General features: G+C 48.0%; 1 protein-coding gene across 2 annotated transcripts in view; it reads left to right on the forward strand.

Annotated features, from left to right (window-relative positions):
- The window catches only part of ELMO2 (engulfment and cell motility 2), a 39,141-nt gene that overhangs the window by 21,553 nt on the left and 2,452 nt on the right, over positions 1 to 15,136 (forward strand). The window contains exons 9-21 of one of the 2 annotated variants that reach the window (XM_041732996.1): positions 1,506 to 1,584; positions 2,787 to 2,822; positions 4,734 to 4,784; positions 9,073 to 9,195; positions 9,551 to 9,685; positions 10,169 to 10,273; positions 10,351 to 10,459; positions 10,874 to 11,010; positions 11,492 to 11,655; positions 11,743 to 11,855; positions 12,013 to 12,120; positions 12,854 to 12,936; positions 14,787 to 14,864. In XM_041732996.1, coding sequence (XP_041588930.1) covers positions 1,506 to 1,584; positions 2,787 to 2,822; positions 4,734 to 4,784; positions 9,073 to 9,195; positions 9,551 to 9,685; positions 10,169 to 10,273; positions 10,351 to 10,459; positions 10,874 to 11,010; positions 11,492 to 11,655; positions 11,743 to 11,855; positions 12,013 to 12,120; positions 12,854 to 12,936; positions 14,787 to 14,864 — 1,321 coding nt within the window. The remainder of the gene's footprint in view (positions 1 to 1,505; positions 1,585 to 2,786; positions 2,823 to 4,733; positions 4,785 to 9,072; positions 9,196 to 9,550; positions 9,686 to 10,168; positions 10,274 to 10,350; positions 10,460 to 10,873; positions 11,011 to 11,491; positions 11,656 to 11,742; positions 11,856 to 12,012; positions 12,121 to 12,853; positions 12,937 to 14,786; positions 14,865 to 15,136) is intronic. The other variant, XM_041732997.1, reaches the window with a different exon arrangement.

Consider the following 15,136-nt stretch of genomic DNA (forward strand, 5'->3'; position numbering starts at 1 on the left):
CCCATCTAAAAAGAAAGCCACCGTGTGTACCCCCAGTGTGGCAGGTAGAAGCATCTTGCCAAGTGCCAGGGTTATAAGATTCCAGAGAATGGTTGTAGTTAATTTGTTTTAAAATGAAATAAGTTTATAGTTGAAGACTTTGAAGGTATAGAAAAGCAAAGAGTAAACCCTTTGCCCATTTCCCTACCTCCAGACACAACCACTGTTCACATTAAATTGACTGCCCTGCTAGTTGTTTTTTCTCTGCATGTTTTTTTTTTCTCTGCATGTTTTTTTTTTTTATTTTTTTATTTTTATTTATGATAGGCACACAGTGAGAGAGAGAGGCAGAGACATAGGCAGAGGGAGAAGCAGGCTCCATGCACTGGGAGCCCAACATGGGATTCGATCCCGGGTCCCCAGGATCGTGCCCTGGGCCAAAGGCAGGCGCCAAACCGCTGCGCCACCCAGGGATCCCTCTCTGCATGTTTTTAACAGAACTGAGAGTTTACTATACATACTCTGTGTACCTTGTTTTGTTTTGTTTTGTTTAATGGAATATTAAACCATGTATAATGGCTTGAACCTTTCCCATGTATAATATTCTTCTCAGGGCACCTGGGTGGCTCACTTGTTCAGGCATGTGCTCAGGTCATGATCCCAGGGTATTGGGATCAAGCCTTACATTGGGCTCTCTGCTCAGTGGGGAGCCTGTTTGTCCCTCTCTCTCTCCCTCTGCCCCTCCCTCTGCTTGTGCTTTCTCTCTCTCTCTCTCAAATGAATAAATAAAATATTTTTCAAAAAAATAAAGATTCTTCTAAAAGGGTAGTTCTAAATCTTTTACATCCCATATGCCTTTGAAAATCCAGTAACAGTTCTAGACTCTCACCTCCTTGGAGAAAATAACACATAGTCAACCAACTGCACAGAATAATTTCTGCACCATTTCTAGGGTTTACAGACACTCTACACCATCTCTGAATCCAGGAAGAAGAACCTCTACTCTGTATGTGATTTTTTTTTAATTTTTATTTATTTATGATAGTCACACAGAGAGAGAGAGAAGCAGAGACATAGGCAGAGGGAGAAGCAGACTCCAGGCACCAGGAGCCCGACGTGGGATTCGATCCCGGGTCTCCAGGATCGCGCCCTGGGCCAAAGGCAGGCGCCAAACCACTGTGCCACCCAGGGATCTCTGTATGTGATTTTTAATGATGATTTAGGACTTTAATGTATATAAACAGAGTTGTGACTATGGACATTTGGATTGTTTACCATTCTTTCTTTCTTTCTTTTTTTAACCGTACTTGAATGAAATGCTTTGCCAATACATCTTACCCAGCTCTCTGATTACTGTCTTTGGATAAATTGTTATTAGTGGAGTTGCCCACTTTTCAGGCTTTGGAGACTTCACCCTGGATCATTAGTTGATTACCATCTTCGAGCAACTGTTGTAAACCCCCCTAAGTGTCCTCTTGCTGGTCAGTCCTCTAATCTCCTTCTGCCTTCTTTCTCCACTGGCACAGCTCCAACCAGGAGATTCAGACCTACGCCATTGCACTGATTAACGCGCTTTTCCTGAAGGCTCCCGAGGACAAGCGACAGGTCTGTGGCTGCCTTTTCAAGCTTTTCATCTGGGCTCTTCCAGAAGAAGAATTGTCTCCCACCCACCCTCCCCTCTGTTGTGCAGACAGCAGACATACAGCCATTGCCTCAAGAGTCCTTCCTCTCATCCCTCTGTGTCAAGGGCCCTCAGAGTGGCCTTACTAAGGAAGACTTGGGGAAGATCTAGAAGGGGTAATCAGTGGGTCTTAGGCCCAAGCGGGGGCCTGCAAAAACTTTTTCCTCCAAAGGGCTTGAGAGTAAATATTTTTTGCTCTGTGGGCTTATGGTCTGTGTGGCAGTTGTTTAAGTTTGTCATTACGGCCAAAATAGCCTCAGACAATAGGTAAACAAGCAGGGGTGGCTGCCTTCCAAAAAGACCTTGTATATGCAACTAGATGACAAGCCCAGTTGGGTCTTAGCAGCCGACCCAGGCTAGAGGATCAAGAAGGGAGAAGGAGGTCCTCTAGGCATCACTGTTGAGTCCAAGGAAACCAGCACAAATGAGATCTTGACTTAAGGAAGCAAGTGTGTGGGGACTTGGCATGAAGTTTCATGGATAAAGACCCTCTGGCCCAGATTCTAAGCTGCTTTCTTCCCCTGTCCATTAGCTGTGTGACACGATACAAACAGCTCTGCTTCTCCAAAGCCCGATTCCCTCACCTGTACCATGGGAGCAGCAACATATGCCCAGTGTGCTTCACAGGGATGTCACAAGGGAAAATAAGAACTCTGTTTTACAAATGAGGAAATCAGGAATCAGCCGGGCGGAAGAATGACCACTGACCTGAGCCCAGGGCCCACAGGCTAAGTGCTTTTCCTTGCTGGGCAGGTGCTTGAACCTCTCGGGTCTCTGTTTCTCTTTCTATAAATGAAAGGGCCAGAGGAAATGATCTCTAAGGGCCCGTCCACCTATGACAATCTGGATATCTCTGTTAAAAGCCCAAGTGGTGTATAGAAGAAAGACTTTTAAGTTTTCTGTCAATGCCATGGGCTCTGTAAGTTGGAATTCATGTGGGATCATGAACCAAGCTCTTGGTGGGTTCCAGGGGGAGGGCCAGCAGCATCTATGGTTCTGTCTGTCCTTGTCTTTCTTGGATGGCTTTGTTCTGTTAATCTCTCCCTTCCCAGTCCTGTTTTGAACATCAGCTGAAAGCTCATTCTTCCATCTGCTTCTCTCTGTGCTTTTTGCTTTCTGCCGGCAGGACAAGCACCTTAACCCTCTAGACCTGCCTGTCACTGTAAGTAGCACCGCCGTGTGGAAAGGGCCCCAGCTCTCTTCCAGGTGGGGAGGTCAGAGCTGGGCGAGAATCTCATGCTCTGATCTAGGTGTTCATGGAACTCCAAGACCCAGGGAAAGGTTGTGTGCTGTAAACATCAGAGTGCTCAGGGAAGTGCTGGAGATCAGCATCTCCGGCTAGGACTTCTAGGATTAAGGGGATGCCTGCCCCAGGGAATCTGCCCAGTCTTTCCTTTGTAACCTGCCTTTAGGTAAGTTTGTGGTTCAGCCAGGGGAGTCAGATTCAGAAGTAGCCTGAGACTTTCATCTCGGTAATAGGACGGATGCATCTTCTCCCAGCTTGGTACGGCAAAGAGTAAAAATAAATCCATGTTGCTTCGGATGCGTACTACAACCATAGGAATTTGAAAAAGTTTAAATGGTTGTCAGAAGGGAATTTGCATGCTTGTTTCTTGGTTAGAAGGAGCTTTAGAGGTTGGCTTTATGAGGCTATGAAGAGGGTGAATGCTTTCCCCCAGCACCCAGAGAAGCTTTTGGTCTAAGGCCATTATATTCTAGCAGTAGACGAATGTCAATTACCCAATACAACCCACTTTGTGAGTTGTCCACAGCAAGATTTAATCTCAAGCCGACTTCCTATAGCTACCAAAGGAGTTTCTAGGCCACCTTCCTCCTCTGCCAGCCAGTGTGTGCTCAGGGGATGCAAAGTAAAACTTAATGTTCCCAGTAGTGTCAGCCACTTGGAATATGGCTAGAAATGCAGAAGTGAGAGGGAAGGGCCTTTTAGCTCTGAGAAAAATGAGAGTGCTCACAGATACTGCTCCACAGGAGAGGTGTGACAGCTCCCTCAGGCCCATTGATTTAGAATTATCCATAAAATTAAATTAAGGCAGCAGTTTAGAAAGTGAAGTCATACTAATTAACGTGGTAAGAAGCAATGGCCGAGATTGGAAGGAAGAGACAGAAGAATTATGAAAAGCTGTCAGAAAGATTAAAAGCACAGCAACCTTGGGACCATTCTGTTTAGGGAAAAATAACCTCACATCTCAGAGCTCCTCGGGGCTGCAGAGTGTCATAGCACACCGCTCTTCTGCTGAAGCCGAGTCCTTGGCAGTGATGAAGTTATAATCATTGTAGTCCCTTCAAAAATAAATGTCTATAGTATATTTTTAGAGAATATGCGTAAGGCCGGTCAAAATAAGGTCCTGAAAGGACCCTTGAAGCTTCGCTCCCTGGAAGACTCATTTATGTAGGATACTTTATTTCCTGAGTGTGCTAAATAAATAGTGTTACTGTCAGAATCTGAACAAAATATAATAAAAAAGATGGCCCTATTCTGAGAAATTACCCAAAAGCACCAACATTCTATTCTCCAAACCAGAATCAGAAGTGAATCAAGGACTACTTACTGTTTCAGAGCATCTGCGCCCCTGACTCTGCCAGCTGTTGTGGCGCCGGGGGTGGGGGAAGGGGGCCAAAGCCCTCGCCTTGGGTTGGAGGCGTGCCTTCCAGCCTTGGTGGTGGGTGTCTACCTGGAACAGTACATGGGAACCGTCATGCTGCTCTGTGCTCCGTATACATTGTCCATTGCCCAGCATCCTTGTGACACAAGTGTCTCGTCCTGAAGCAGTCTTTGTTGCTCTTTGGAAATGATGTGGTGATTGTGCCATTGGGGAGGGTCACCCTGTTTGAGTGGATTTGCACTCCCAGAAAAAAGCATGAGGGAATTTTTCTGAGTATACAATAGGTTTGGTGGTCTTTGGATTTTTTTTTCCATTTGCCCACTTTCCATTTGAAAGGAGAAAACATTTAAGAGAAAAAGCCCCAGAGCCCTGATATCACTTTTCACTTGACAGCTGTCACAGCTGGATGCCTACCACCTTGCCTTACATTTGCTTGTTTTTCTCAACAGGATATGGCCAATGCATTTGCACAGAAGCACCTTCGGTCCATAATCCTGAATGTAAGTCCCCAGAACAAAGCTGTATTTTGTCACTAGTGAGAGCAATTATTACTGTTACTGTAGTTGTATTATTATTATTAAAATTACCGTTGAGTGGGGAGGGCACTCAAAAGGAACCTACCGATAGGTGCTAATAAACTCTTGGTAAGCTGGAAAGCTTTTTCTTGTAGTCCTCTGTAAGCAGAGCTGTCTCCAGGAGGCTGGCCCACCAGGAATTGCAGTCTCTGAGGAGGTACTAAGGCCAGCCAGCTGTACTGTTTGTTGCCCTGCAACTCCCAACATTTTTTATCCAAAAGGAATGTGTTAAAACAGGCACAGAAGAGGAAAGTAATTCATTCAGCTAACACCAGTCAGACCTGAGTGGGACACTAGTGGAGGGCTAAGACAGTGCGTTTGCTCTTGAAGATCTAGTCCAGTGGGATGGGGCCAGATCTCTGTGTGGTCAGTGGTTCCATAGAGCTTCACGGTCTGGGGGATTTCTGGAGGAGGAGCATGACCTGCCTTGAAGGAGGTGTCAAGAAGCCTCTAGAGGAATGAGGGCAAGTGAGGCTGAGGCTCCCTCTGCAGACCTAGAAGGAGTATGCAGTGGGGTGGAGGGTGAGGCAGGGAGCCAGTGCGTGCCTGGCTGGAGGCTGGAGAGCAGCAAAGAGCAGATCAAGTAAGGCCTTAGTCTTTTTCCCAAGTGCAGTAGGGGGGGTTTAATCAGGATGGTGACATAACCAGATTGGCATTTAGAAACCTCACACTAGCAGGTGTGCGTGTTTCCTGGGTGTGTATGAGGGAGGAAAGTAGATGGGAGGTGGCGAGGAGGGAGGCATCTGGAAAGGGCTGACTCCCTGTCCCCACACAGGGATGTGGGTGGGAAAGAGCCGGCTTTGGGTGGGAAAAGCTGAAGAAGAGAGCCGAGGATCTGGGGGAAAAAGGGGGCCGTTCTATCAGTTGTCAAAACCAAGGGAAAAACCAGGAGACCACAGTGAAAGGAATAAAATGAGAAGTCAGGGCAGCCCCGGTAGGTAGCTCAGCGGTTTAGCGCCACCTTCAGTCCAGGGTGTGATCCTGGAGACCTGGAACAAGTCCCACGTTGGGCTCCCTGCATGGAACCTGCTTCTCCCTCTGCCTGTGTCTCTGCTTTCTCTCTCTCTCTTTCTCTCTCTGTCTCTCTCTATCTCTCATGAATAAATTAAAAAAAAAAAAAGATGTCTCAAAAAAAAAAAAAAGAAAAGAAATGAGAAGTCAGGTGTGAAAAGCTTGATAATTCTGAGCATGAACTTCAGAGTCACCAGCCTCCACTCTGCCATTAACCAATCTTTGATCTTGAGCAATTCACTTAACTTCGATTTGCTTTGATTTGCTCATCTGGATGGGAGGCCTGAAGGAGCTCATATATATACGGCGCTTAGCAGGGTGCCTGGCCCTGGGTAAGCACCCCGCTCACATCAGCAGTTACTTTACTGTGAACAGGATACAAAAGTGATAGAATTCAAGAAGGGCGCTCTGAGCACTTGCAGAGTCAAGTGATGGGCTACTCTGAACACACAGAGCCCCCACTTCACCTTGTAGAGCCAGCTCCTGCCTGCTGGCCATATCCCTAGTCAGAGCCCCACTCTCCGTCAGGCAGGAGGGACCTGAGCAGACTCTCCAGCCTGCTGCCTCCGAGGGATACAGAGCACACAGGCCCCATGCATGCTAGTCCACATACCTGAGCAGCTGTCTTAGGTGCCACCCTCTGCATGTATGGGAGGGAAGGTACCCTTCTGAGGGAAATTGAATGCATTTTTGAGGCTTATTATTTACCTCAATGGGATTAGTTCAGCTCATTTCTGGACAAACCTTGGAACAAGTGAAGATTCTACTAGAAAAGACAATTCAAGGTCAGGACTCAGGACTGAAATGGTTAATGCATGCTCACTGAAGTCCCAGGAGTTCACGGAGTCAAGCCCAAGAGTGTAGGCCTTGAATTGCTCGGCAGTCAAACAGGACTTGAGGTAAAAGCTCTGAAACCATGACTCCTCAGACTGGAGCTGTACTCCTGGAAGCCATTACTGGCAGAGTGATTACCTTCCTACTATCATGTTTCTAAGTTTGAGAAAAGTGGATTAAAGTGAACGAAAACCATATCACATTAACTTTAACCTCTTCTCAAAGTGGTTTTCAAAATTATGGAGAGAAGAAAGGAGGAAGGAAGACAAGAGAGCTGGGTTGGGTAGGGTAGGGTAGGGCAGGGAAAAATCAGGAGCAGCAGAGGGAGGGGACACAGAGAAAGGAAGGGGCTTAGAGGGAGGCCAAATGAGGTAAGGAGGGGGCCTAGGAGACCCTGCACTGAGGCTGGGGGTGGGGTGGCTTGCTCAGGTTGGGGGAGGAGGAACAGAGGACTCCCCTTGGGATGCGAATGAGCACCTACACTGAGCCAAGAGCAGGAAGCTAGAAAGAGCTGCAAACATTCTGCAGACATTCCACCACTTGGAGGAGGTGAGGGCCTGAGCGCACACACCCTAGTGAGAGGTTAGGAGCAGCACCATCTGTAGAACCTTCTGTAGCATGAAGGTGCTGTCCAGAATGGTGGTCACTACCCATATATGGCTACTAAGCACCTGAAATGTGTGTAGTGTGACAGGGAGCTAAATTTGTCATTTTTTAAAATTTCAGTTAAAATACCCACATGTGGCTTGTGGCTGCCTGCCTTATTGAGCTGTGCAGATCTAGAGAAACGAGGAACATTCTGGAGTCACAGGTCAGGGAGAAGTCTAGTCTAGAGCAGTGCCATCAAGTGGAAATACATTACAAGCCACTTATTTAATTTTAAATGACAATAGTACCAACATTAAAAAGGGAATATAGGAAATCAGATTCGATAATGTATTTAATTTAACCCACTATATCCCAAATACTATGATTTCAATGTGTGATCAACATAAAAAATTGTTAATGACGTATTTTACATTCTCTTTTTTCACACTAAGGCTCTGAGATCTGGTGTACATTTGACATTTGCAGCACATCTCAGTTTGGACTACCCACATTTAAAGTGTGGCTACCAAATCAGACTACACAGGTCCAAAGACATCAATCTCGAGCCAGGGAAAACTCTGTAGAGTTATGGAGTTCTAGAGCAGTGCTATCCAGTAGAACTTTCTATGACAATGGAAAAATCTTCTATCTACTGTATCATTGGGTGGTACCCACTGACCACATACACCTATTGAACTTAAAATGTGACTAGTGTGACCACAGACCTGCATTTTTAACTTAAATTAATTCTAACTAACAGAAAAACATTCAGCCATATATAGCGAGTGGTTGCCGTATTGGGCAGCACAGCTCCAGAGATATAGCACTAGACTGAGAGAACATGAAGGACACGAAGGTGGTGTGTGTGTAAAACTGGGCAAGAGTCTCATTTGGGTGAGAAGAAAGCAAGAACAACAGGATTCAAGATGGTGGTTAGGACAGGAAAAAGCAAGAAATACAAAGGAGCAAGCCAGGAAGAGCTGCCATTGTGGAAGTGAGAACGGGACAATAGGAAGCGAGAACGTCGCCAGGTGCATTGATCAACCGGAGGGACAGAGGGAGAGAGGTAGCATGCAAGAAAAAAGATGGGGGTGGGGCATGAGGGCAGAGGATAGAGCCTGAAATGGGGTGGGCATCAGAGGCACTGAGTTGAGAGGGTATGGTGGGGTCATGGAAAGAGGGGACAGGATAGAATACAGGACGCAGGGAGGGGAGCATGCATGGAGTGATAGGGGAGAAGGTGACAGAGGAGCCTCGGGAGCTGGACCAGGAGCATTAGCTGCCTTCCTTTGTGTAGTTATCTCCATGCCATTTCAAAAAAGTAGCCTGTCCTGAAGCCTCTACTTGGTGAGGGCATCCACAACATTGTATATTTCTAAGGGAAGGCAAAGCAGAGTCCTCCACACACACACTGTGTTTCTTGGAGTGAGTATCCACCTGGAGGACGGTCCAGCTGCCAAGCCCTACATCATCATCTTAGCAGGGTAGCTACCATCTTCTCTGTGGCCAGATACAGCCTCTGCCCCCTGGTTCCACTTCCTCTGCTCAGGGGAGTGCTGAAAAAGGTCCTGTGCCCTTGGGGCCTGCAGTGAGTCATCTCAGCCTGAATCAAGTCCTTTCATGCTCCATCCCTCCTAGAACTCGAAGTCTTGAAGTTCCGTGTGTGGGAGGAAAACCCTGTTCCTTGCCCAGCATACTTTCTTTTTCACCAGCATGGCTGTGAGTCTTCAGGAGAAGAAAATCAGTTCCGCCCTCTGTCCCCTGCCTTTGCTTTTTCCAGCATGTGATCCGAGGGAACCGCCCAATCAAAACTGAGATGGCCCATCAGCTGTATGTCCTGCAAGTCCTGACCTTTAACCTTCTGGAAGAAAGGATGATGACTAAGATGGACCCCAATGACCAGGTAGGTGTTCAGCAGGACAGAGCATTCCTGACTTAAATTATATGCCATTTGATGTGATGCATTCCACCGCTAGGCTATGCATTGAACGCCTGCTGTGTTCAGGGATTGTGCTTGATTATGTCGGCAGATATGGTATGTGTTGCCCTGGGGAACCTGGCTCAGCCTCCCTGCCCTCTGTTCCTGCTGAGTGACTCTTTGGACCAAGCCCACCTCTGTCCTGCTAAGGCAGATGTGATGCCTTCTCAGAGATTGATCAGGGCCAGAGTCCTGCCTCCAAAAGCCCAACCTGCTCTTTCTTTTTCTTGCCTCCCTGGGTTAGCTGATTTACCTGCTGACTATCTGTTTCACTTCTCAGGCTCAAAGAGACATCATATTTGAACTGAGAAGGATCGCATTTGATGCAGAGTCTGACCCAAGCAACGTCCCTGGGAGCGGTACTGAGAAGCGAAAAGCCATGTATACCAAGGACTACAAAATGCTGGGATTTACTGTAAGTTTCCCAAAGTATGAATCTTGGTGGGCTTTCCCCCCTGACAGAAGGTCGGAGGGCCTCCACATAGAGCCCTGAGAACCCTCCCTACCACATAATGGTGGCCCTGGAATAGATGACACTAAGAAGCTGGGGGAGGGGTGCCCTGGCACTCGGTTTGCCTTGGCACTGGCAGGTCACACGTTTCTGCTCAGCATTGGGCCCTCTGGGATGACTCCCATCTATTGGAGGAACCAGGAGGTCAGTCACATAGGGAAAGAGAGGAGCTCTCACAAGAGCAGCAAGGTTCTCTGAAAAGTAGAAGTGAATATCTTGTGATAAGATACAGCTTGAGGATGGACCTCCCTACTTGGTGCACAGTATGCTAGGCTCTGGGACACAAGAGCTAGTGGCATGGAGAGGAGGGCAGTAGGGCTTCCCCTCAGGTTGGTGCTGTACACTGGAGGCTACCAAGTCTCAAATCCGATTTCTTTATTTCCCCAGAACCATATCAACCCAGCAATGGACTTTACCCAGACCCCTCCTGGAATGCTGGCCTTGGACAACATGCTGTACTTGGCCAAAGTCCATCAAGACACCTACATCCGGGTAAAGACTGGGGGCCAACTGGCTCAGCCCTGCTGCCACATCTGCCTCCCTAATCCCCCGGCCTTCCTCCCCAACAGATCGTCCTGGAGAACAGCAGCCGAGAGGACAAACATGAGTGCCCCTTTGGCCGCAGCGCCATCGAGCTCACCAAAATGCTCTGTGAAATCCTGCAGGTTGGGGAACTGCGTAAGTCCGAGCCACCCCCCTCTTCTTGCACCCGTTCCATAATAGGAGCCTAGGGATACTTGAGGTTATGAAGTCAAGGGTCAGTGGGACTGGACAGCTATTGTGCTTTGTTTTGCTAATCACTGGGTGAGCTGTGATCCCATCTTATCCTTGTTTATGGGAATCACGGCTGCTGCTTTGAACGGGTCATTTAACATGTTCAGGAGCTACGCCCCTGACCATGTGCTCCCATGGGCCAGGCAAGCTGAGCTGAGAGAGGGCAGAGCCAGACCAAGAGAAGAAAGCTCAGGAAATAGAGAAAGGCCCATCCCACACTCTTCATTCACCCTGACCTTGCCTTGGAACTTGGGGGCACAGGACCTAGGTCTGCAGGCGAGTGCCCAGTTTCACCCTCTTGCTTCTCTTCTTTCATAGCAAATGAGGGCCGAAATGACTACCACCCGATGTTCTTTACCCATGACCGGGCATTTGAGGAGCTCTTTGGGATCTGCATCCAGCTGCTGAACAAGACCTGGAAGGAGATGCGGGCGACAGCGGAGGACTTCAACAAGGTCAGTGGCTCGGGGCTCCGACGCCCATGGGCTCAGGCCATCATGTGACAGTCTATGACTGCTGGCTGGCACCAGGGGACCACCTGAGCTTGGTCAGCAGCCCTGGGTCACAGGATGGGGTACTAGAGAACCGTGGCTCCCTCTGCAGCCTTGGAGCAGGGGTATGCCTGCCGCCCCTGGTGCCCTGGGCCCCTCACTTCCCCAATGGAGCCAGTACCTACCCTGCCTGTCTTCTGTAGAGGACAGGAGGCTAAGCCTCACAGTAACAGCTGTGGCCTACGAAGTACCACTGTGTGCAAGCACAGATGAGGTTTTGTGGACTGGCATGAGACACAGGTCCTGGCCCTCCATGTGGTAGTCATCTGTGATACTTACCAAGTACCCACAGTTAAGAGATGGGGTCAGGATCTGAGCCCATGCTGCCTGGAACCTGCCTGGCCCTCAGCAGTGGGGCTGAGGCAGCCACTCTCTTCCTTTTCAGGTCATGCAAGTGGTCCGAGAGCAGATCACTCGAGCTTTGCCCTCCAAACCCAGCTCTTTGGATCAGTTCAAGAGCAAACTTAGGAGCCTGAGCTACTCAGAGATCCTGCGGCTGCGCCAGTCCGAGCGGATGAGTCAGGATGACTTCCAGTCCCCGCCAATTGTGTAAGTGCTGCCAGGTGGACTTGCGGGGAGGCATCGCCACCTCTGCCGTCCCCTGACCTCCCTTTGCTCCTTTGTGCGTCCACCCAGGGAGCTAAGGGAGAAGATCCAGCCTGAGATCCTGGAACTGATCAAGCAGCAGCGCCTGAACCGGCTCTGTGAGGGCAGCAGCTTCCGGAAGATTGGGAACCGCCGAAGGCAAGGTGAGGGGGCCTAGGCTGTCAGGCTGGTCCTGACTGCTCAAAGTCAGCACACTGGGGAGGGAGCAGGCAGGGAACAAGTCATCCTTTTGCCCTTCCTGTGCCTAGGCGTCTCCCAGAACTGTCCTTGGTCACCTGCTTGTCTACCCTTGTGTTCCAGAACGTTTCTGGTACTGCCGCTTGGCACTGAACCACAAGGTCCTGCACTATGGGGACTTGGATGACAACCCTCAAGGGGAGGTGACATTTGAATCCCTGCAGGAGAAAAGTAGGTTCATTTCTCTGTTGACGCGTCATAGTAGCTGGACTCGAGGTCACCAGAACAGTGTTGTAGTCCTGGCTGTTTCAAACTGATTATCTGGTCTTGGGCCACATGTCTCTCTGGACCTGTCTCCTCATCTGGCCTACTTCACAGGGCCACTTGGAGAGTTCAGTGGAATCACTGATGGGAATGGGGTTTGCAGATTGTCAAGGGTGCTACAAGATGATATCAAAAGGCAGTGGTATAAGCAGGAGCTCTGAAGCCAGACTGACTGTATTCAAATCCTAGCTTTGCCATTCACTCTAATTAATGGCAACCTCTGCCTTGGTGTCTTGTGCAAAATGGGAATAATAGGCACATTTCCTTTGTAAGAGGATTAAATGAGTCACTTAGGACAGGGACTGGCAGGTAGTAAGCACAGCTGTTTGCTCTGGCAGCGTTGTCGTCTTCATCACTGTGCCATGGAAGTAATATGAGCGTCTGAGGGCCCCCATCCTTGGGGAATCAATCCCACAGCCCTGAACCGACCCCCAGTTAGATTTACCCAGCCCAGCAGGCCATGGCCTCTGGGAAGGGACCATGGAGGAGGAAAGAGCACAGGCCACTCTCCCTGAGCTGATACAGCCTTCTGGTCTGGGCACTGGGGCTTCCCTCAGGCGCTGGGGCTTCTCTTCAGCACTGGTGCAAAGACCCACGTACAGCATGGATCTTCCAGAAACTAATTGCTTTAATTTACCAGTTCCTGTTGCAGACATTAAGGCCATCGTCACTGGGAAGGACTGCCCCCACATGAAAGAAAAGAGCGCTCTGAAACAGAATAAGGTGAGTAGAGCAGCAGGCATGCCGGAGTCACTGTTACTGTGACGCTTAGAGAGTTCAGTCGGTGGTGGCTGCAGTTTAAGTGCATGTTCTCCTGCCCCCACTCTCTCCTTCTCAATTATTCCTGCAAGTCTTACTAAGAACCATTTTGAACATACACAGAAACAGACAGAACAAGTCTTACTGCAAGTCTTACTAAGAACCATTTTGAACATACACAGAAACAGAACCCCCACATATGCATCACCCAGCCCCAACAACCGACACCCACCAGCCCACCAGATCCTGCCCATCTACTTATTATTACTGCAAAGAAAACCTCCAGTATGATATCATTTCCTCTTAACTATTTAGAATGTATTTGTAAATCATAAGGACTCGTCACATAATCACAATACCATTATTACGCCTAAAAAGAAACTTAAAAAGTCACTTCATATCAAATGTTGCACGCATGTTTGTATTGTCTTATAAGTAACATATAGTTTCTCTTCATAAAAATATGTAAATGTTTAATGTGTACACACACACACGTGCATACTCATACCTATTTTGTTTGCAGCCAAATAGGGCATGCACACTGTGATTAGTCTTTAGTTCCCCTCTCTCTTTTCCATCTTTGTTTTCCTCTTGGCAGTTTATTAGTTGAAGAAATCAGGTTGCTTATTTGGTAGTTTCTCCAGGTCTGAAATGTGCTGATTGTCTCTCCATGGTATAGATCACCTTGTTCCTCTGTCCCAGATCTGTATGTTGTTGGAGAAATCTAGGGGGAGGCTCAGTTCAAGTTTGACCCCCTTTTGGGGGCTTGGGGGGAGCAGGATGACTTCCTAAGTGGCATTATATTCTATCAAGAGACACATGATTGAGGTGTGATTGCCTCTCTTTTTGCAAAGTTAGCAGACTGTTGATGCTAAGTGCCTTGTCCACTAGTAAATTAAGATTTGCAAACTAGTGGTGTTCTAATGCGGTCATTTCTTTTCATTTATGTGCTGAACTACTTCTCTAAAGAGAAACTTACTATCATCTACTCTTGGCTTCCCAGTGGTCCAGTTTATTGAAGAAAGGAGAATATGTGCTTGATTCTTTCCTTTTATAAAAGTACCTACTTCTTCTTTTTTTTTTTTTTTTTTTTTAAGATTTTATTTGAGAGAGACTGTGCAGAGAGAGCACTAGCCAAGGTGGGGAGGGAGAGAGAGATGCAGACTCCCTGCCGAGCAGGAAGCCCAGTGTAGGGCTCAATCCCAGAACCCTGGGATCATGACCCGATCTGAAGTCAGATACTTAACCGATTGAGCCACACAGGCACCTCTAAAAGTACCTACTTTTAAAACAGTGAGTTGGTTCTCTGGTATCATCCAACAGTGATTAATTTTGTGTATGTGTTTTGTTTTGTTTAGCATTTCTATGAACTCATGGGTTGAAGCAAATGACATTTGTTCCAAGCCATTACAGTTATGTTGTTGATGCTTAAATTCTCTCATTTTTGGCCACATTTTATTATTGTTGTGGTGGCTTCTAAACTGTTAAGATTTTGAGTCTAATCACCAACACATGTACCAAAGGTAATCTACAGTCATGGACTCTGACATTCAGAGGTTTTGAGTGTTGAGAAAGGACTTTTCTCCAATGTTTAAAGCATCCACATCTTAGGTGTGACCCAGGCGGGTGGGTGAGTTACCACTCGTTCCCACTGTGCCTTGTCTCCAGCCACCCTCGTGCATGTGCCATGAGGCCTGATGATACCACATCTCAATCAGCACATTCAGCAATGGTGCCAGGTGACAAGGAATGTGGCCAAAGTCGCAGAGCCCAGGCCGTCCCACTACACATAACTGAAACTTTTTCTCCTTCAGGAGGTGTTGGAGTTGGCATTCTCCATCCTCTATGACCCTGATGAGACCTTAAACTTCATCGCACCTAACAAGTATGAGGTGAGCATTGTGGGGCCGCTTTGGACAGCCGAGCCCTCTCTGTGACTCTTCAGCTGGAGGGACAGCCCCCGAAAGAGAGGAGGCCACATCATGTCATGAAGGCTTTTGGCGCTGAGCATCTATCAGGCTGGGGTCCATCCCCCTGAGCTGGGCTCCCCAGGTTATTCTTCAGCAGCAGCTATAAGTTGCCATTAGAAAAACAGGCTCATCAGGGGATAATCCAACTTGTCCAGACTAGGGAAATTCCCCCCCTTTTCAGTCTCCACATGGCC

This window comes from Vulpes lagopus, chromosome 18, assembly GCF_018345385.1.
Source record: "Vulpes lagopus strain Blue_001 chromosome 18, ASM1834538v1, whole genome shotgun sequence".
Classification (NCBI taxonomy): Eukaryota; Metazoa; Chordata; class Mammalia; order Carnivora; family Canidae; genus Vulpes; species Vulpes lagopus.